We start from the raw sequence: 22609 nt of genomic DNA on the forward strand, positions 1-22609 counted from the left end.
CAGCACAAATGGAATCATATCACGTGCCATTTGTTGAGATTGGGATTCGATACGACTATGCATGTAGGACAAAAGAAAGAATTGAGAAAAATACCTCGAAAAGATTGATGTATACAAGCATGCAATGTCTGTAACAAGACTTTTCACATAAATCCAGTTTTGAAACAGGCTTTGTTAAAAAAACATTAAAAAAAACCCCACACCAACAAACCAACAAACAAAGCAAAACATTTGTAATTTTGACATAATTGTTTTCATGTTTCAGAAATAGCCCAATGGGCCCAGCGACGGGGATTGGACCCATACCGACGGGGATCGAACCCATAGGCCCTACCGACCGCGCATCCAACGCCGCGCTAAATACCAGTGAATAGCTAAGACTGCTATCACATGACGAGTATAATAAATTAAAAATTAGATTAGTTTATAAAATATGACGTCTTGTTTATTTGGGTTTTTTGAGTAGAGGGTCAGAGGTTTTTTCTAAGTACTTTGAATTTATCGGGATACTCATCCCTTGCAGCACCCTACCCTTTGATAGCTTATAAAATATCATACTAAGGTAAACACATACAAAACACCTTTTATTTCATGAGCCTCATTTGCAGTCAGTCTATCAAATGAATGGCCTGATTTAAAATGTTAGTCATGTTACAAATTGAATGATTTTTGGACACTGAATAACATACAATATACATTTGGTTGTTTTGGGCTATTTGTGTTTGTCTTCGGTAATCAATCGCATAGTGACGTTTACCTACATTCTGATTGGTCAGAGAAAAGACAGGGAATCACCTTCGTAAAATGGCGGCTAAAAATGAAAATGTTTTGGTTTTCCAAAAACAAATTCCGCCAAACATCGCACATTGTGTATTTTTTGTAGAATAACTTTCTTATGAAATTTTGTGTTTATGGTGATGAAGAAGTGATACTATCAGATTTTTTACTGGACATGGTAGACATTTATTTTCACTTTAAAAAAAAAAAAAAAAAATCCTGAAATTAAAGCCTAAAGGTGTATTATGATTATCTTAGTAATTGGCACAGAGCTGTCAGCCTGTGGCAATTCTTAGGCGTGAGAAAATTAAGGTCAGGGTCCAGGGATTGCAGGTTCTTGATCAGGTCAATGGATAGCCCGAGTACTCTGACTGTAAGAGAGCTAGACGGACATTTGGACATAAACACGCTCTCATTATGTCCAAATGTCCGTCTAGCTCTCTTACAGTCAGAGTACGGAAAAATATCCGCCCGGTCCCCCCTTCACCTAACCCTAACCCTAACCCTAACCCTAACCCTAACCCTAACCCTAACCCTAACCTTAACTCCAACCCTAACCCCAACCCTAACCCTAACCTTAACTCCAACCCTAACCCCAACCCTAGCCCTAACCCCAACCCTAACCCCAACCCTAACCCTAACCCTCAACCCTAACTAAAAATAATAATGGAGGGGACCGGGCGGATATTATACCCAGAGTACTCGGGCTAGTCAATGGAGAAGTTGTTTGTTTCCAAAATGGAATTCTCTAAAAAAATCAATTAAAAAAATCGAGCTAGTGCAAGTTTTACTAATTAATACGGTTAACCAAGGGTAGGTTCAATATTTTGTATTATTATTAATACGTAACGAATTCAGAGACCTGTATAATCAGCATATAATTCCATTCAGCTCTAAAATATAAACCACGATTATAAAATATTTTTATTTTTTAGAAAAAGTGTGAGATTGTAGTAACGTTGCGTGAGAGTGGGATGTTTGTTACAAATGCGTGAGACTCCCACCAAATGCATGAGAGTTGATTGATATGTTGGCATCTACTATAGTGAACATTCGCAGTCAATTGTTTTGTTTTTGATGATTTATGTACTATAACACATGTGCATACTACATCTTAAACATGAAAATAAAGTAATTAATGGCCGGGTGTGTGGGAATACTTTAAACAAGGATTATTTATATATATATAATATATATATATATTTATTGCTGTCAGTGGGGAAGACATACTATTAATAGTACCAAAATTGATGTCAATTCTAATAACAATTATGAATTTGATTGCAGTTCAAACAAGTATTACCAGTATTTTATGTGAAATTTTATCTTTTGTTTCCATTTAATTCCAGCGCTCGCTTGATGTGCGATCGATTCCCGTCAGTGGGTCCATCGGGCTATTTCTTGCTCTAGCCAGTGCACCACGACTGGTATATGTGCTATACTGTCTGTGGGATAGTGCATATAAAAGATCCCTTGCTGCTAATTGAAAAGAGTAGCCCATGATGTGGTGACAGCAGGTTTCCTCTCATATCTGGGTGGTCCGTAACCATAAGTCTGATGCCATATAACCGTCAATAAAATGTGTTGAGTGTATCATTAAATAAACATTTCCTTCCTTCCATTGTAATTCCAATAACTTTTTTTTAACAATAAAAACAAAAGATTTTCAAAAATAATTACTGAAACGTCAGTTACGTCCCTTATCTGAACACTTGTAAATCAATTTCCATTGCTAACATTTAGAAAATTGATATATTCTTGTTAATTTAATGTTGAATAATTAAAATATACAGTTTACCGTATACGCAAATATGTTCGCGAATAAAATATACCGCAAAAATGCGAACACGATAGCACCGCGAATTTAATTATGCGCGAACTTATTTCCGATTTGGTATAATATTATTTACCTTATAATATATAGTCTTATCTCTACACGCCCCAACCCATATCGGAATCAAGCAGTCAGAGGTCTGCAAGGTCACGTGATTCTGTAAACCTGCCTGGTCACGTGGATTTGATCGAAGTGACATACAGTTGCACGTAAGTCTTCTGATATTTGCGTTTTTCAATTCTCTGTCTCACGTGCGTGTTCCACCAATAACATGTCTTATCAGACATACATACAACATTGATGTCTCGCTGACAGCATGTGCGCGAAATCGTCATTGAAAAGAGTTTGGCAAATGAAATATGGGTAATTTTGATTTTATTATCGGGGGATACAATTGCGAAAATAATTCCTCGCGAAATTGTAAAATGAAAGTCCGATCGCGAATTATTTTAGCCGCAAAAATATTTGCGTATACGGTAAGTGAAATTACATGTATGTATTAAAACTACAAATTAACAAATGCTTGTGTGACAGAAACTTAAAGGTCCATGAACTTGGAGTTAGTCATGGGGTGAAGAAAATTACATTATATTTTATAAAATTTGATTACATGGCAAACATAATCATGATAATGGGTAAACCATTTGGATTTATTTTATAAATTATATTTAATTGTTTAAAAAAATTATATAAAAAAAAATTGTTTTTCTTATTATTTTTCCTTTTTGACGTGTTCACACTTGAACCATTGGGGTTTTTTTTTAGCTTATTTTTTTTTCATTATCCAAAAGTAGCTAATTTAAAGTAAAAGTTGTTAGTAATTTTATTTGAAAAGTAGCAGTTGGCTAATTTGGACAGGGTGAGCCCTGTTTTTGCCTAGTCATAGGATGTTGGTGCTGACAAATTATTAAAAATCTTAAAGGTAATATTAATTGTAATTGCAGAATATATTCAAGAATATTTTCATATATAGATACATTAGCTTAATGATGTTCCAAAGTAACCAGGTAAAACAAAAAGGTTCTAGTGTAAGCATTTATTATTGTTTTCATATTTGATAAAATTTAAAGTATTTATCACGAGATATAAAGTGCTGGTGGGTTTTTTTTCAATGCCAGAGACGAAGTCAGGCTCCAAGCCAAAGAGGACTACTGTTGCTAAAAAGAAAAAATAATGAAGAGTCTTCCAGTCCTACGACAAAAGTAAGTCAATAATTTTGAGATAGCATCAGCTAATATGTTCGCAGATCTACATTGTGTATGTTTTTGAATGAGACATGCATAAATAGAGGATAATTAAACGAGTTACCAGTTATTATCATATTTATGTCCCGAGTGAAATAATTTTCAGTTCTCACAAGCTTTAGCGAGTGACAAATGAAAATTATTTCACGAGGGACATAAATTTGATAATAACTGGAACCGAGTTTGTTATTCTATTTATTACCTCAGCTATTTTTTTTCTTCTTCTAAAAATCTTTATTTTCCATGCACATGCACGAAGGCCAACCTGTATAGAAATGATGTAAACCACTAAATACGCACTGTTCTGACAATTATTATAACGTAATTAAATCACGTTCATAGATAATTAAAAAAACACACACGTTCTCTTTATTCTGCTTCAAACTCTATAATGAATTGCATTAAAATGACATTTTGTTATTAATTTAACACCAAAAACAGAGACCCGTAAACGCAAACTCTTTAAACTACATGACGTCATTTTGGGTTTGTCAAATCGTAATGACGTCATATTTAGTACCGACAAAGTCATTGGTTTGTAAGCGTCAAATTGTCCAATAGTATTGTTCGTTAAACCAATGCAGAATATTTCTCACTGAGAAAATATGGAAAATATTTTCCCTGTTATGAGTGACCGCTGGGGTAATAAACCTTATTACGGAAGTGAATAGAAATATTTTTATTCCAAATCTTAAAATTTAATTGCAAAAAGTGGTAGATCTATAACATTAGCACTATTTTAGTCCATCATTTATTTGTAGAAATCCATGAGCGTATTACTATTTTGTTTTAATTTATGTGAGATACTTAATTTTAATGTGAATAATAACAAATATATTGTAGAATATACAACACTGCCACCAACTTTTTTAAATCATGTTTTATTACTTTTTCAGGCAAGACGTTTTAAGCCAATAGATACTACACAGGAATTTCAACATGAGTCTCCATATCGCCAACCACTTGCCAACATTGTCAATATGCCAGATTTTACAGATGCAGTTTCACACGTAATGTTTTTTATTTTGTCAAGTATTTATGATTATTTTTTATATATATATATATAGATATATATATATATATATATATATAGACACACACACACACACAGTTGAATCCCATTGGCTCGAACCCCGTTGGTGCTCGAGAAAGTGTTCGACCCATCGGGTAGTTCGACCGAACCATTTGGTCAACAACAGAAACCTTTGTCGGTATTAATTAAATGTGTGGTTGCTGAAGAGATGACAGCTGAGTAACTCGCCCATTGTTTCATTTAAAACTGGTCTTGTAGACGTGTTCAGAGTAACGCTTAAGGCCAAGGCCATTTTGTGCACTAATTGTTTGATTGGTATCACGGTTCATTGAACAGGTACCGTACCACTAACTGTACTTGAAAGATCATTACCGATAGCCGCTTAACACACAACATGACAGGTATGGTACAGAAAGGATTGCATGGCTATTGTTGCGATTCTCCGATTCATCTATAGCTCGTTATGCCTAAACAATTAATCCAAAAGTTGTAATAACCAACTGCACAAGCGCAGCAATTATTGGTCCTTTTCGGTGGTTTTGCATTTGATATTTGATGGATTCAAGGGAAATATAGCTAATAACAGACGGGACCGATAAGTCTGATAATTTAGTTCGAGTGAAGGCTTATAGTCGACCCTGGACGTGTTCGACCCATCATCAGTTAATATAAGGGTTTACAGGCCTTTTCCCAGGATCTTTTTAAGGCGCTTACATTTTTAGCATCAGTATAACACAAATCAAGCCAAAGTAAGTGGGTTAGTGTGTTGAAAACAGTTAAGTGTTTGCCTTCAATCCTGCTCTTTGACCCATCAATTCCCCACCCCTAACAATTTCATAATTTGTGCCATGTTCTTGCTGTTGATTTCAGCGTCGTGTTAAATGCTTGTTGTGATTTCTGCTTGTAAAATACCTAGGCTAAGAATGTCGACTTCACAGTATATTCCATTTATTAAAAAAACAAAACAAAAAAAACGTTAATAAAATTAAAATTTACGGTCTTTTTAAAATCCAGCTAACTTATTAAATGTCGTGCAAATATATATCTAACATTATCTAACAAATATGATTATTGTAAGCTAATTCAGTGTACGTTTAACTGCAATTTGTATAAATAAAGCATGTTCATTTCCCGCGATCGCGATCTCTCGACCATAGGTACACAATTAGCAAAGACAAAGGAAATAAATTAAACTGCCGTTAGAGCTTTCCTCGGTTCAGCCAACGAACGTTCTTCCTAACGTTCGCGAACTATTTGATTGGTGTCCGTCGTGTCCATTTGGTTTAACGTGAAGCACACAAACCAGTGTAGCGAACATTTTGTTTTTGCTCAATCTGGCTGAATTCAGCTCTTGTGGATAACCTACATGTCTTTCGGCCCTGAACTGGCATGTGTATTCAAATTGACATGCATTGTCGGTGTGTTTTTATTACTTTGGTTCAAAGACTTTACAAAGATAAAATAACAAGTTACAGATCTTCCAGACATTGAATTACCGTCACATTGCTGTCATACATGCATGCAGTTAAAATTAATAACAGTGATTATTAAAATAAACATCATAAGGCCTACGCTGTATTCTGGATTTTCTCGTTGCCGGTCGCAAGATCGCTATTAAGCTAATTGAATATTTGGTATTATTATTATGTTCGAGCTGTCGGATAGATTATGTAACCGTTTGTTCACATCAGAAGATAGAAAATGGTTTAGCCAAAATTTTAGCCACTTGCGAATTTTATTAGCCTTTTTTAAAAAATAATTTTTAATTAGCCAATGGCTAATCTGGCTAGCGACAGCACGAGCCTTGGATGTTTTCAGTGTGTTGGAGTTTTGGGAAGGGGGTGCTAGGATAGAAATGATTGATTGCCAACTTAACTGTACTTTTAAAAAGTGTTTCACCTATCGTTTAATCAGTTAAATGGTACAGTTGATTCTGTCAATGGGCATCTTCTTTGATCGGCCTTGAAGCTTGATTGCTCGGCACGGGAATCCTGTTACGTGTAAGCACCTTCCTGACGGATTAGCGGTCCCAGTAGATGTGGTAAAATTACTAAACACCAGTTGTGAGCAGACGACTGGTCCATTGTTAGGTATTTAGGAAGTGTTTTACCTGTCATAGTAATTAGGTGTGCTTGATATACTGGTACACAAATTGTTTGCAAGAGGTAGTCGACTGCCACGCTTGTACTTGTGAAAATTGTTTTTCTAAAGCACTTCAAATCAAGGTGTAGCGGCAATTGATTTAAGGTGCTTCCACGCCGTCAAAGCGCTTAATTTACGGACCAAGGCATGTCGGGCCGCTACGCCTAACGGCCCTGGGGAAACCCCCTGGTTTACCGAACAAAAAACTCAGGACTTCGTTTTTGGTTCGAGCGTTGCGGTGTTATCGACCCTTCTGAGGTCGAGCCAACAAAATTCTACTGTATATATATATATGGTAACTACTAAGCTGTGAACAACTGGGTATACTTTGGGTCCATCACACATCTTGATTATATTCAGGCACTAATCTCGCCATCAAAATGACATATTTAGCCTAAAATTGGCTAAGTTGCAGAGTTATTTTAAATAAATAATTTCTTAAACGATCACTGGTTCACTGATATTTAATTGAAAATCATTAGCACGTCCATGTTATAAATTTAACTAATTTCACCACAAGGCTAAGGATATATTTGATTAAGTGTAATCTAAAACATACAAATGATCTTAATTTAAATTTAAAATAGGAAGCACCATCCTTGGAACCCATGATTCTTTTATTGTCATGCATTTTTCACAAATGCATTAGGATTGAGGTTGGATGAAATTAACTTTTATGTCTTGAAATAAATTTGACAGTTTTATGAATATAAGCTATGTTCTTTGTCTTTTCAGGAGGCTCTTATCAAAAAAATATTATCAAAGCCATTCAAAGTGCCCATTCCAAATTACCAAGGTATGTTTTATATTATGAGTTGTAAAGTCATATTTTAAGTAGTCCATTCCAAGGCTAGCTCTGACTCGCCAAATTCTCAAATTGCGAATTTCGAAAACAATTGGCGAATTTTATTTTAATTTGGCAAAATAATTTTATGTAATAATTAATATTTTGATACAAAATAACTGGGTTTTTGCAATTTTTGAAGTTCAACAGATAATTTGGCGAAATTTTCTGCTGAACCAGAGCTAGTCCTGCCATTCCCTATATGTCTAATCCCTAAAGCCGATTTTACTGAGTTTTTCATTGCGGAAAAACAAGGAAAATATCATATTTGTTCTCTTTAGCAACATATGGCAAAAATTGCACTGTGCGATGTGAGCTGAGCTGAATTCACCAACTAACATGAAAACTTTAAAAAAAATTGAATCATAGTGATGTTACTGATATTCATAAGCAAACTAGCTCAGCACTTAGCTTATCGTTGCATTGAACTTGCTAACAGCTAATAGCTGAGCAAAAAGTCTCAAGTAATGTTTTGCTTTAGGTTTGTCTATCTATTTTTATGTCTGGTCTTCCTGTCTCATTTCTTATTATTTAGTGATAAAAAAATGTCTAAGGGGAGGGTAAATCACTCATCAGAGACATGGTCGGTCTAGGATTGATCCCCGTCGGTTGGCCCGTTATTTCTTGCTCTAGCCAATACACCACAACTGGTTTATCAAAGTGTGGCATGTGCTATCCTCTCTGCAGGATATAAAAAATCTCTTACTACTAATGGAAATATATAGCGGGTTTCCTCTAAAACTATATGTTAAAATTACAAATGTTTAACAGTGAGTAGCCGATGATTAATATAATAAATTAATGTGCTCTAAACAATGCGAACATTAGATAAGTGCTAATAAATTTTAAAATTGAAGCAGTCTTTGCCATTCTGATTTCAATCTGGAAGTTAATGCTAAAGAATGACAAGCAGTTCTAAAAATCTATCTCTAAAATATAACTGCTAGTTAGGCAAATAGTGTAAAATGTCAACAGCAAAGCAGATTTATTTTATCTCCTGAAAATGAGGAATTCTAAAAAACCATAAATAAATTTAAAAAATGGAAAGCAAAACCTGCTTGTAAAACTGATCATTAGAAGGTATTGGAGTTGTATTTGTGTGGCAAAAATTAACCAGGAAAAAATGCTTGATTTAACTGTGCACTTACATGTAACACCTTTTAATTGTGGTTATATGGCATCTGACATTTGGTTAAGGACCACACAGATAAGGAAGTCACTTCTACCTTTTCAACCCTGAATTGAAATAAAGAAAGTATACAGAGGTTATAATACAATCATTATTAGTTCTCTACAAGTTCGTCCTTCTGTCTGTCTGTCTGTCCCACTTACAGTTTTCTGGATGTTTTTTTTACAATGCCTTGAAATATTGAGCTGAAATTTTGTACATAGCTTTATCATGTTCTGTTACAGAACAAGTTTGACTTTCATGGTGATTTACCCATTGTTGACAGAGTTGTGGCTGTTGAACTTAGGATATATGAACATTTGTTTTCCGGATTTCTTTTTTGGCACTGTCTCAACATATTGAACTGAAAGATCCAGTTTAACTTTCATGGTGATTTACAAATTGTTTCACAGAGTTAGTGCCCTTGAATTTAGGAAATACAAATATTTGTTGGGCCCTGAAGGTGACATGTATTGCTTTAGCAGTACTCACAGAATGCTTGTTATACTACTTTTTCTATTAATCTAGGAAATGGGTTGAGTCGAATCCTTGGGGTCAGGCGTCAAGGAGTCCGGCAACCCCTGTATGACCCGTATGAAGAGGCAGCTTTAATTTTATACTCTCCACCAGAGTTATCTGCTCATGAGCAGTTGAAAGTTGATTTGTAAGTAACATTTCTAAATAACCGTCACTATATTTAATGACATTTTCTTTTCAACTGCAACATGTTCCTGTCTCATGGCCATCCATGGCAAACACTGCCATTAATTATGCTGGTTCTTGTCTGATAGCATCTGTATTTTATGGAATATTGTACAATGAGCACAGATGATGATATTGTAGAAATTGGAATTTGACATACAGCCTTATGCACATAAGTTTTCTTTTATTCCATAATAATTAAATTTCTGTTACATTCATTACAATTTAACGTCATCCCATTTGCTCAGCTGTAGCAACGCGAGTTTGTTCATTTCTCGTTGAACATAAAAATAATGTGGGGGAACTTATGTGTGATCGGCTTTCCAATGAACTTAAAACAAAGAACAGACAATCCTTAATTCTGTTATTCATCTATCATTTTCTTTATACTCTATCTTGACCTCTTACTTTGGCATTTCGTAGCTATTCGGCTGTTGAATGTTCAGACCGTAAGGTGGAAAAGGGGGGAAATGCCAAAGTAAGAGGTGAGAATAAGTATTAATAAAAGAGAAAACACTTAAAGTTTTCTTCATTCCACATGCATATTTATTAGTTACATGAGTTTTGTTATTGACATTGTTGCAAACATTTCTGAAAACAAAGTTATAACATGCACCCTTAAGATTTATACTATATAAAATTTACCTTTAAAACAAACTTAAGATTTATAGCAAAATTGCATTATGTTTGATGGTATTCTGTTTCTCCATTAATAATTTTAGTTATCTCATTTTAACATAGAAAAGTGTTAACGGAACAGTATTTGTGCAGTCAGATGGAAGGTTGAACAAAACAAGGATCAGATAAACCTAACACACAATTGAATCCCATATCACTATTCAATAGCATTCTTATTTCTTTCAAGGTTTTTTTCCCCAAGATTTTCGTTTGTTTTGTTTTTGTTTGGTAATGTTAAACTGCACTGGAAATATCTCCCATACTGTATTTTCAGAGAGAAGCAACCTGTCCATGTTTTAGTGGATCCTGTGCTCACTAAAGTACTCCGGCCTCATCAAAGAGAGGTAACTCTTGTCTTTTTTACACAGACAAAACCACAAATACTCACTTGCGCTCCGTTTTACTAACCGATCTTAATGCTGGGATCACCGTAAGTGAATAAGGTAGCTATGCATTTAAGGTGATCTTCACCTTTGTTGTATACTGTAAGACGGGTTCCAGACCTCACAGTGAAAAACAAATTTGATTATGGGGAGCTGTTTAAGATATTATTATATTTATACCAGTTAAATTCACTTGCTAAAGGGAGCTAAAAATTACTCTCTACGAACTAGTCTCATGTTAGTAATGGAGAGCAAGAGTGATGGCTCCCTTTACATGGCAAGTTCTGAGGTTACAAGTAGAACCCTATGTAATGATTATACATCTGTTGTCCGTCCCATCCTACAAAATGTTTTTTGTAAGTAATTACAGTTTGTTTTGACATAACAAAACAAGTAAAAGTGTTTTGGATATAACAAAAAAAAACCCCACTATTTTTGTGTGTAATTTAAAAAACATTTAGCTCAGAAATAAATAGCATGTAGTAAATTCCATAGTATGAAAAAAGGCGTTCCCTGTTGGAAAGACCTGTCTCATCTTTTATTATTTAATGTACAACACCGTATGCCACCTGACATTACACTATATTCTTACTTTCATAACATCTGTATTGTTATAAATATCTTGATAACATTTATATAGACCTGAATTCAATCTAGTAACTAAATATTGAAATTTATTTTATTTTTGAATATTTATTTTCTCCAGGGTGTCAAGTTTATGTATGACTGTTCTGTTGGTAACCAGATTGAAAATAACTATGGGTGTATTATGGCAGATGAGATGGTAAGTTGGATTTATTTTAGAGATGTACTTTTGTTTTCTGACATATCATATGGCTTAATGGATTTATTTTCATACTTTGTACATATAGATAAATACATGCAGATAAATTCTAAAATATGTTTTAATAATAATAAAGTGTTCTTTGCAATGAGCAAAATATGCTCCGAGTTTCTTGATTTTTAGTATAGAGATTAATTTGGAGGTTGAAATAATGAAAGAAAGAAAAAATTAAATAATTAATTTTCATTGGTGCATTGAACATAAAATACAGTTATTTAAAGATATTATTAGATGTTGGTAAAATCATAGAAAAATCATTGTATGTAGATGTTTTCAGCTTCTTCTTTTTTTCAATGTGAATGTATGACGGTGAATTTACACACTTTCCATTTACAGTTTATGTCTGTGTGTGTCTTCTTTTTTCACAGGGCCTGGGAAAAACTCTTCAGTGCATAGCTTTGATATGGACTTTGCTGGTAATATTATCTTGACAAATTTTATGATTCACTATACAAATAACAATCTTTTTGTATTACTGTTTTACTGGTATAATTTAAAGTAATTATTGGTTTCCTCTCATCACTGCATTTTGTTGTCAGATTGATTTTTATTTTGGTTAAAGGTTTTATGCTAACTCTTCAATTCCATTATTCAAAACTGCCTCTTGTTCAGTACAAACTATTGACAAATATTCATTGAAATTAACAAATCATTAATCAATGTATATTTTTATTATCCCAATTATAAGGCATCATCACAATTCTTTTCTTTTAGAAACAGAGCCCCGACTGTAAACCAACGATAGAAAAGTGTATGATCGTTGCTCCAAGCAGTTTAGTAAAGGTAAAATCACGAAGTTATCGGAAGGAGTATATTTGTCAGGGTTAAAATAATCCAATGTTCTTGCTACTTCATTTGAAGAGGGTATGCATCCCCATTATTAGTCCCCTACTGGTCCAGCAAGAAGTAAAAAGTCACCCCTATATAAACACCGAAATGGCTTTATCATTTAATATGTAGAATAACACACTGTGATACCTTTCTTATCACACACTGAGAATTCAGCTTAATTTTCTACTTCATCATAATGTGTGATCTTTGATGATTCATCTATAAGTTTATACTGCTTACCATTTGTTTGGCAAAAGAGTAGAGATTTATTTTTCATGTCGTGTATATATATATATATATATATATATATATATATATATATATATATATATATATATATATTTTTTTTTTTTTTTTTTTTTTTTTTTCAGAACTGGCAAAATGAAATCAATAAGTGGTTAGGTGCTAAACTCAAGACATTGGCAATTGATTCAGGAAGCAGAAAGGAAATAGACAAGGATCTTGGTATTACAACTTTCCTATTTAGTAATTCAGTTTTATTTTCCTCAGTGTATTTAGCAAAAATCTCTTGTCATATATTAATCTGAACTTTCATCTCATCTTATTTTATAATGCAGAGCCTTCCACCAAGCTTCTGCAATTAAATGAGTGTAAGATTAACTTGACCCTGTGTCTCTAAAACAGGGCTTCTAGAATTTTTGTAAAATTCACTAGCCATGGGATCAGTCATTAAATGTTTTTACTAGCCACGATTAAAAATTCACTAGCCCTACTTTAAGTTAATGCAATTTTACTACTAGTAATAATCAGATATGTCCCCTAAAGAACTTAAAAACACTAAGATTGGAAGTTGGGGTGAGGTTGTGGGCAGGATATTCATATTTACAAAATAGACTTAAATGCATCGGGCATAGCAATAGTAGTTATTTACTAGCCCAACATTGAATATCACTAGCCATGGGGGTGGGGCTACCATAATCTAGAAGCCCTGTCTCTAAAACAAAGTAGTCCAAATTGACATGTCCCATGCAAATATGAAAATTACAGAATGGCACATTACTGCAAAGCTTGAAGTGGCAATCTGAAAAGCTGTCCGGTTTTTAGACTTGTACCTCAGGTATAATAGAAATTCACCTACTAAAAACCAGCCACAAAATCGCTTGTAATTTTAAAAAAAAACAGATGTTTGTATGATTATCTCATCTGCTAATTACTTTGTGATTTTAATTCTATAATGCTCTAAAATACATCTTGGGCATTCTAAATTTGCACACACTAATCCAAACCATCTCCTCTCCCCATGCTTGACATATTTCTTTTGGCCTGCTGTTTTACGTAATATTATCACATTAAATTGGATAATCTATTCTAAAGGTTTAAATGGGAAAAAACCCATAATAAAAACCACTATTTTTGTATTGCAGCTTCAAACTAATCAGTTGACAAATGGAACTGGTTTGTTAAAAAGTCGGAGAGCTATATTTATACTATAGTTAAAGATTCTCTTTTCTTTTCTGTTACAGCTCAGTTTATGCAACAGCAAGGTCGTCGTGTGATGCATCCCATCCTAATACTGTCCTACGAAACGTTTCGCCTACATGCTGAAGTTCTCCATAGAGGATCAGTTGGCCTTGTCATTTGTGATGAGGTTTGTCGTATTGCTTATTTCTTTTGATATATTAAATTCATCCATAACGTGTCGGGGCGGGACGTAGCCAAGTGGTAAAGCGTTCGCTTGATGCGCGGTTAGTCTAGGATCGATTCCCATCTGTGGACCTATTGGGCTGTTTTTCATTCCAGCCAGTGCTCCACAACTGGTGTAACAAAGGTCGTGGTATGTACTGTCCTCTCTGAGATGGTGCATATAAAAGATCCCTTGCTGCTTATCGAAAAGAGTAGCCAACGAAATGGCGACAGCGGGTTTTCTCTCTCATATCTGTGTGGTCCTTAACCATATGTTTGATGCCATATAACCGTAAATAAACTGTTACGTGCATCGTTAAATAAAACCTTCCTTAATCTGTGGAATGGTCCGAAGATTCAAAGAGCCAATTTGCAGTGGCTTATGGGGAAAGAAGGCAGTGAAAATAAGATGATCGGATTTTGTTACCTTTGAGGATTTTTCCCATTTCATTTGTTGGGATATTTGAGAGTTCAGGTTAAGTATTCATAAAATGAGAAAAACCAAAATGTTTTTTTCAATCATTCTTGCTTTTAATCTGCTTGATCCTGCAATGAAATAACAGCTGATACCTTTTATGTGAAATTCTTTTCTGTTTTTAATATACTTTACTGCAGAATTTATCTCATCAATATCTTTATAACATTATTTATAGGGTCATCGCTTGAAGAATTCTGAAAATCAAACATATTCTGCATTAAATCAGCTGAAAACAAGGCGACGAATCCTTTTGTCAGGAACACCAATACAGAATGATCTTCTTGAATACTTCAGTCTTATCCACTTTGTCAACACGGGAATTCTGGGTAAATATTGGTTCATCTCCTGTCTTTAATCTAACATTACATAAAAAAAATTATATTGTAAATTTTGTCCAATCCATATCTAAATTTTTAATACAGTTTAATTACACAAAAAGTCTAATAAAAATTAAAGGACTATTGCTAAATTATGTGTTGGAATTTATATGTTGACATACAAATGTATTTTTCTTAAGTTCTGGGATAGAGGTTTATTTTGAGGTTACCGATGTATGGACTAAAACATTAAATCTGTACTAAGACACTGAAGTATTTGTAGGGACAGCCCAGGAGTTCAAGCGTCGTTTTGAAAACATCATCTTGCGAGGTCGTGATGCTGATGCCACAGACAGTGACCACAAGAAAGGAGTGGAAAAGCTGCAAGAGGTTTTCTGTTTTCAGTAGTCACAATGTTTTGATTTTGTGGTTGTTAGGGTTTGTGTACTGAACACTAACAGGGTTATGGTTAGTTTGTAATTAGAATAGATTTACTTGATTACAACCAGGTATATCAACCTGTAATTCTAATTCTTGGAATGTGTTCATTCCTTTTAATGATAAAGGTGACCCATTTTATTCATGTTTCTTTTCATGTTCACTATATATCGGAGTTCTTCTGCTTTTTTGAAACCAGGTCCAAGTGGTATTTGATTAACTTGATTGTGTAACTTGATTAACTTGATAAGTAAATGCTGCAGGGGCATCTTGGGGCCTTCACGGGACCTTCCTACGATGTTGAGTTGTTAAACTCGCTCTGAGTGGGAGCCGGTACCGAGGTGCGAACCAAGTATCTACTAGGCTTATGTCCTATGGCTTAGCCACTATACCACCGAGGCAGGTAAATCAAATAATTACAAACCTGACTTGAACATTTTTGTTTCAGCTTGCTGCCATTGTTAATCGCTGCATCATTCGACGCACGCAGTCGTTACTCACCAAATATCTGCCCGTGAAAGGTTTGTAGTCAGCTAATCTTTGTAGAGTGCATGAAAGAGAATGGAGTACATGTCTTAACCTTCAGACTACTGGATAAATTTTTCACAAAAACTATGTTGAGTGGGTACAAGTTTATAATTTTTACTGACATATATTCACTTATATATACATGAATACAGTTATGTAAATACATGAAATAAAGTTCATATATGAATTGGTAAGTATTATTTTTGTGTTTTTTTGTAATTTTTATGATTTTTAGATCAGTTAATGGTGATTAAAATTAGGCAAAAGATCAAAAGAAAAAGTTGCATTTACTTACGGGCATTTGTGTCCAGCTGTCCAGTATTTATGTCCATTACTCTTGATAACTGGTTTTCTGACCAGAATTTAAAAAAAAAAAAAACGAACTAAGATTCATATTGCAATATTTGGTGATTTTCGTTGTTGGTAAAACGATCAAATTTATTATCAAATTAGCTGTCACAATCAGTAATCGATCCCTAAAAATGAATGCGACATGCTGCCATTGTTGTCAAGCAAAAATACTTGCCGAAAATCACTTTTTGAACTCAAAATTTCAAGGTATTTTCAATTGAAAAAATCCAAATAAAAGCCACCATTTTGAAAAGAAATCTTTTTTCTTTTATTATATTTCCGTTTCCAGTGAGTGTCGTGTGCAAAACGGTAGGAAATATGAATTGGGCAATGCACTGTATGCAGAATACAGTTACTCAACTGACATGACGTCGGGCTAGATATCTTGCCTATAGTAGTCAGAAGGTTTAACGTGAGTCACTTTTGAGCTTCAAGCATGATCTTTATTGTTAGGACTTTTCTCAGGTCACTGTGTTGTGAGATACAGTGACTGTGGTCTATCGTATGCAGTTTTAACTAAGATCTATATCTTTTGAATGTTACTGACTATTAAATGAATATTTATTTCAGTGGAGCAGATCATATGCTGCCGACTGACACCCCTGCAGATTGCCTTGTATAAAGCATTTGTCCGGTCCCAGACACAACGATGTGACTCTGGCTCAGGCGGGAACGCAGCTTTTAGCAGCCTGTCTGCAATTACACAACTCAAGAAACTCTGCAATCGTAAGTCATACTGTCTTTTCCCATCCTAATCTATACCAGACTAATGGTACATCAAAAGCTGTGGTGTGGGTATCCTGTTTGTGAGAAAGTGAATATTAAGAATATCTCTGGTATATTCCTGGACAAAAAGTAGTAGCTAAAATAACATGCTTCTTTTTAACTTAACCTAACCTCTCGCTGATTGCATATTTCCCCATTCGAATTGATTGGTCCAAACAACCAATGGAAATTGCTAAAATCTTTCAATGAGCCTGGCCCACCTTTTCCAATCTCATGACATTTACTTCCTCTTTTCTCCAGTTAGGTATTCACGAAAATAGAAATCAATCCAAGTTATCTCTGTTTAACTAATTGGATGTAAAACATTTAATAAAAACAAAAATTCAATGCATTTTACAATTTCTTTTTCTGAAGATCCCGATCTGATCTACGACAAGTGCATGCAAGGAGCCGATGGGTTTGAAGGAACAGATGGATTGTTTCCTCCAGACTACAGTTTGAAGACCATTAAACCAAACCTTTCAGGTACTGTTATAGTCTATAGTTGTAGTCTAGTGGTTATGCCATCAATCCTATGGTTGGAAGGTACTGGCCATTAACATAAACCCAGTCTTTGACAGATTGCCCGGATAGTTGAGGTACGTACTCAGGATATTGGTGTGAATATCAAGTTAAAATTAATGAATGAATCTATTATTATCAAGATGTTTTCAACACCACTGAATAAAATCCTATCATATTGATTTATTTCATCTCTTAAGCTTTTAAAAAAAAAAAAATTCATAGAATAACAAATAAAAATGGTATGCTTAATGGCAAAAACTAAATAAAAGCTTAACTGGTTGTAAAATCTTGACAAAATGTAACTATTATACTTTTGTTTGTTTATTGATTTGGTAAACTTGCTTCTTGTTGTTGTTTGGGGTGGTCATAAACATTTGTTGTTTTCAGTTTTTTGTCTTGCTTTTACGAAAGTGAAAAGGCCAGATATAGGTATTATTTTTCTGATGGTGGAAACGGAGACGGTTAATGTTAAAGTGTTGTGTTTAGATCCGTTTCTCACAAACTATAAGGCCTGTGTTGATGAAACTTGGTTTATAGTTGCACCTATGAATGTTCATCACAGTGCACTGAAAATGTTTATGGTAGATGAGACATTTAATGCTACACAATTCTTGTTTTACTTCGTATCAGCATTCTCCTGAATGTCATCTACACACTCCTATAGTCTGTCCCACAGGGAACTCTTCTTTTTTTGTCATACTATAGAATTTACTACAAGTTATTTAATTCTGAGCCAGTTGTTTTCTAAATTGCACATAAAAATAGGTTGTTGTTTTTTATTTCCGAAACACTTACTTTTCTTCTTACATCAGACCACTCTGAAATGATTTACCTTCTTTTTTTTTGTAGAAGGGTGTGACAAACTATAAATATTGATATGTTGCCTTGTGTGTTATTGTTCACTGATGTTTGTACTTTGTTTCTAGTTAATAAATTTGTAAAATATACAGGTAAATTTCTCGTGCTGGACACCCTCCTTGCAGTAGTGAAAGCCACGACAAATGATAAGGTTGTGCTCGTCTCCAACTACACACAGACCCTCGATCTCTTTGAAAAGCTCTGCAGGCAGAGAAAGTGGGTATTACAATTTATTTATTTATTTCATTTTATTTATTATTTATTTCAAAATAAACCATGTTGTATATATTGCAGGGATGTGCTTCTTTGGGTTTCTTCTTTTTTTTTTTTATAAAATAATATTCATAGTGTGGATTTGATTTGATCTAAAATGCTGAAAAATTACCTTTATTTAATTACGACATCTCTGCTCCATACCAATTAGAATTTAAAGTATTTTTTGTCAATAATTTTCACCACAAATTTGGATTTTGAGACATTTTAAAAATGTACTCTTTATATGAAAACAAATTCTGAATAGATTACATTAATAAATGCCTCAATTATTGATGATCAATCAGATTTGTAATTTTTATTTTTATGTTTTTAGTTACAAGTATGTGAGACTGGATGGATCCATGACTATAAAAAAGCGGTCAAAAGTAGTTGAAAGGTTTAATGACCCAACAGTAAGTACATGTGTGCATCTCTGTACTCTATCCCACATAGTTTTCCAGATGTTTTTTCACAATGCCTGGAAATATTGAGCTGAAATTTTGTGTATAGCTTTATCATGTTCTGTTATAGATCGTTTGACTTTTATGGCAATTTATCAATTTTTGACAGTTGAGGCCCTTGAATTTAGGAGATACGGTACGAAAACCCCCCCCACCTGAATTGTTTGTTTTCAGTGCCTCAAGATATTGAACTGAAATTTTGTGTATTGCTTTATCATGTTCTGTTACAAATCAAATTTGACTTTCATGGCAATTTAACCATTTTTCACAGTTATGACCTTCAATTTAGGAGATAAGAAAATATATTTGGCAGTGTAGCGGACACGTATTGCTTTACTCTCAGAATGCTTGTTATTTTAAAAATAACACTGGACACTGATATACTAAACCCTCTTGAGCAACACATATATTCATGTGTCATTTGAATGACCTGTTTAATACACTAAGACATTCCTCTCCTACACTTGGTCATGGAATGAAATGTTTTAATTCATAATGGTAGCTTTAGGAAAGGTCACTCTGTCATTTGTAAATGGTAGATGTGAAAAGAAAATGGTTAATGTCCTCATCTTCCGTGAAAGTTCAGCTAAATGATGATTTAACTGATAGACAGCCAAACAATGTTCACCTTAGTTTTTATGATGCTGTAAAGGGTATAAAAGTGAAATAAACGGTGAATCTAGCAGTAGTCACCACAATTTTATGGATAAAGTCCTTCAATATGGATCTTTAATATAGTAAAAACAACAAAACAAATCAGCTTATTTGCATCATAATATTGGTGTGTACAGTTGTGCTTAGTCGTGAAATCCCAAAAATAAAAATAAATTTCACTGCTATATTTGGGGGAAAAAATAAATCAAACCTCAAGAGTAATAATGGACTATTTTTTTTTAATTCTTGATGTGTTCTAGTGTTTGAAAAAAACAAATCTTAAACTATATTTTGTTATGCAAATAAAGGACTGAATAAAATAAGTTTCCATGTCAAGTTAAATGAAGTATATGATATTTAATAATCTGTTTTGCTTAATAATTTGTGTATTTTGTTTTTCTTTTCTAGACTGATGATTTCATCTTCATGTTGAGCAGTAAGGCCGGTGGTTGTGGACTCAATCTGATTGGTGCAAATCGCCTCGTTATGTTCGACCCCGACTGGAACCCGGCTAATGACGAACAGGCCATGGCTCGGTGCTGGCGCGACGGCCAGAAGAAACAGTGTTACATCTACAGACTTATTGCTGTATGTGCTTCACATGCATTTTATGTTTTCTTTTCTAAAATATGCTGGCAAATTTGTTCAGATAACACTGGTATTTTCCATTTTTTTCTCGTCAGTAACATTAACAGTTGTATCATTCATTAAATTAAATGAAATATTGCTGCATTATTTCCTGTAAGACATTTTTGTGGATGCACTTTATGCTGTATGTAGTGTTAACTTGCATCTTTGAGCTATTTTGCCTGTAGTGTCATAAAAGTTTAAAGGAATCGCATATTTCCATATTTCACTTTTTTAGTATCCTTGAAAAGAAATCTGTCTCTTCCCACCCATCTCTCTCTCTCTCTCTGTCTCTGTATGTCCATTTCTCTCTCTCTCTCTCGCTCTCTGAGGGGTGTTACTGCTGATGTTATTAACCCATAATTTAGTGTGTTGTACCTTGCACTCTCTTTCTGTCTCTCTCTCTGAGGGGTGTTTCTGCTGATTTTATTAACCCCTAATCTAGCGTGCTGTATCTTGCAGACTCTCTCTCTCTCTCTCTCTCTCTCTCTCTCTCTCTCTCTCTCTCTCTCTCTCTCTCTCTCTCTCTCTCTGAGGGATGTTTCTGCTGATGACCCCTAACCTAGTGTGTTGTACCTTGCAGACTGGTTCGATAGAGGAGAAGATCTTCCAGCGCCAGGCTCACAAGAAGGCTCTCAGCAGCTGTGTGGTGGACAAGGAGGAGGATGTACAGCGACACTTCAGTCTGGAGGAGTTGCGCCATCTGTTCCGCCTCAACGAGGGAACGGACAGTGACACACATGACAAGTACGTTTTATTATCACAGGCCCCTTTTTTTGTTGATGGGAATCTGGGAATCTGATTCTAGTAAAATAAAAATCACTTGTATCCAGTATTGTAATATCATTCTTAAAAAATAAACAATCTAGGGGGGACATCCATAAAGTACTTAAACCCATAGGAGAGGATTTTGGCATTATGTACGGACAGTGAACAGGAGTAGGGAGTTTGCTGATACATTACATATCCCAATTTAAAAAAAATTAAAATGTATTCGTGTAAAATCCAAGTTCCTAATTATACATGATGTACTTTTCAGTATGAAAGATCGATATACACCCCAAAATGTACAAAAAAGTTAACATGGGTGTGTGTGTAAAAATCCCAGATTTTATGTGTACATACTTTATGGATGGCCCCTAGACTAATAACCAATGATACGGCAACATCTGTAAAACAAACAAAAAATCATCAGTGTCCAGATTATTTTTGTAATGTCTGGCAGAATTTATCAATTACAGTCATCTCCTTTTTTTTTTTTTAGTTGTCCATCACCAATGATTTGTAAATCCAGTTAACATCTCTCAGCTTGATTTGTCTATTATGATATGTTAATTTGTAGGCCAATATTTGGTTTCAGATTTAAATGTCGCCGGTGTGTGAATGGTATTCAAGTGCGGCCACCAGATCCAGACACAGACTGTAACTCGGACCTTTCCCAGTGGTTTCATTGTGCCGACAAAAAAGGTTTAGTCGATGTGGCTCTCAAAGCATCATGGGATTCTGGAGTATCATTTGTGTTTCACCATCGATCACATGAAGAACAAAGAAAGACTGTTTAACCGAGACTGAGAGTTTATGGGGCAGAGGGATCAGGGGTGGGAATTCTCCTCAGATCAGCTGTTTGCCTCTTATGGAACATTGCATTTCCTCGCATTTTAATTGTCCTTTCCTCCAAAATGTGTCAGATGGCACAGATTTTAACCTAGGATTTGAAGAATTTCTGGGACCCTTCTAGATTTCCTCTTTTTTTACAGTTCACCAATTCACACCCCTGAGGGATAGCTTTCATCAGTGATCACACAAACAAATGTTGTTTTGCTGATGGGAATGGGGGGTGGGGGGGTTGTTACACCAGAACTCATCACCCGAGAAACTGATCGTCTCAATTAATAATTTGAGGCAAAATAAATTTCTTTTCACATTACCTGTCCTCAAACAAGTGCACTAGCCGTTACGGGGGGGGGGGGGGGGGGGGGGGGGGGGGGGGGGGGGGGGGTGCATTTGTTTGAGGACAGGTAATGTATCCATAAAATAGAAAACAAACCAAGTTTTCTCCAATCCCTGCTGATGTAGCTCCATTTCTCAAACTGTCTCACAGAGAAATAAAATATTTTTATTTAATTTTTTGTTGAGGCATGAGGTAGCCCTAATCATTATCCGAGGAACAAAAACTGCATTTGTGTGTGGAATGTATTATTTGTGTTTTGTCGATTGCACAAAGATAA

The 22609-nt window shown here is 34.6% G+C and overlaps 1 protein-coding gene across 1 annotated transcript; it reads left to right on the forward strand.

The window, feature by feature from the left end:
• The first annotated feature begins 697 nt into the window (after positions 1–697).
• LOC121375258 (DNA repair and recombination protein RAD54-like) lies at positions 698–22278 on the forward strand. Its single transcript, XM_041502624.1, has 21 exons — positions 698–955; positions 3730–3813; positions 4752–4865; positions 7766–7826; positions 9571–9706; positions 10697–10766; positions 11512–11589; positions 12018–12065; positions 12364–12432; positions 12852–12945; positions 13965–14089; positions 14778–14928; positions 15203–15309; positions 15806–15878; positions 16807–16962; positions 17377–17487; positions 18477–18600; positions 18974–19052; positions 20163–20342; positions 20965–21128; positions 21742–22278. Exons 1-21 carry the CDS (start codon positions 896–898, stop codon positions 21941–21943), a joined length of 2286 nt encoding a protein of 761 aa, XP_041358558.1. The 5' UTR covers positions 698–895; the 3' UTR covers positions 21944–22278.
• The last annotated feature ends 331 nt before the right edge of the window (positions 22279–22609 follow it).

The sequence above is a fragment of the Gigantopelta aegis genome, chromosome 6 (assembly GCF_016097555.1).
Source record: "Gigantopelta aegis isolate Gae_Host chromosome 6, Gae_host_genome, whole genome shotgun sequence".
NCBI classification, from domain to species: Eukaryota; Metazoa; Mollusca; class Gastropoda; order Neomphalida; family Peltospiridae; genus Gigantopelta; species Gigantopelta aegis.

What these genes read in the sequence shown, in the direction of transcription:
- LOC121375258 (XM_041502624.1), top strand. Translation starts at nt 896, where the DNA reads ATGAAATTTTGTGTTTATGGTGATGAAGAAGTGATACTATCAGATTTT. An exon ending in CAGATTTTTTACTGGACATG is followed by an intron (nt 956 to 3,729) that starts GTAGACATTTAT and finishes TTTCAATGCCAG; the next exon opens with AGACGAAGTCAGGCTCCAAG. An exon ending in GCCCATTCCAAATTACCAAG is followed by an intron (nt 7,827 to 9,570) that starts GTATGTTTTATA and finishes CTATTAATCTAG; the next exon opens with GAAATGGGTTGAGTCGAATC.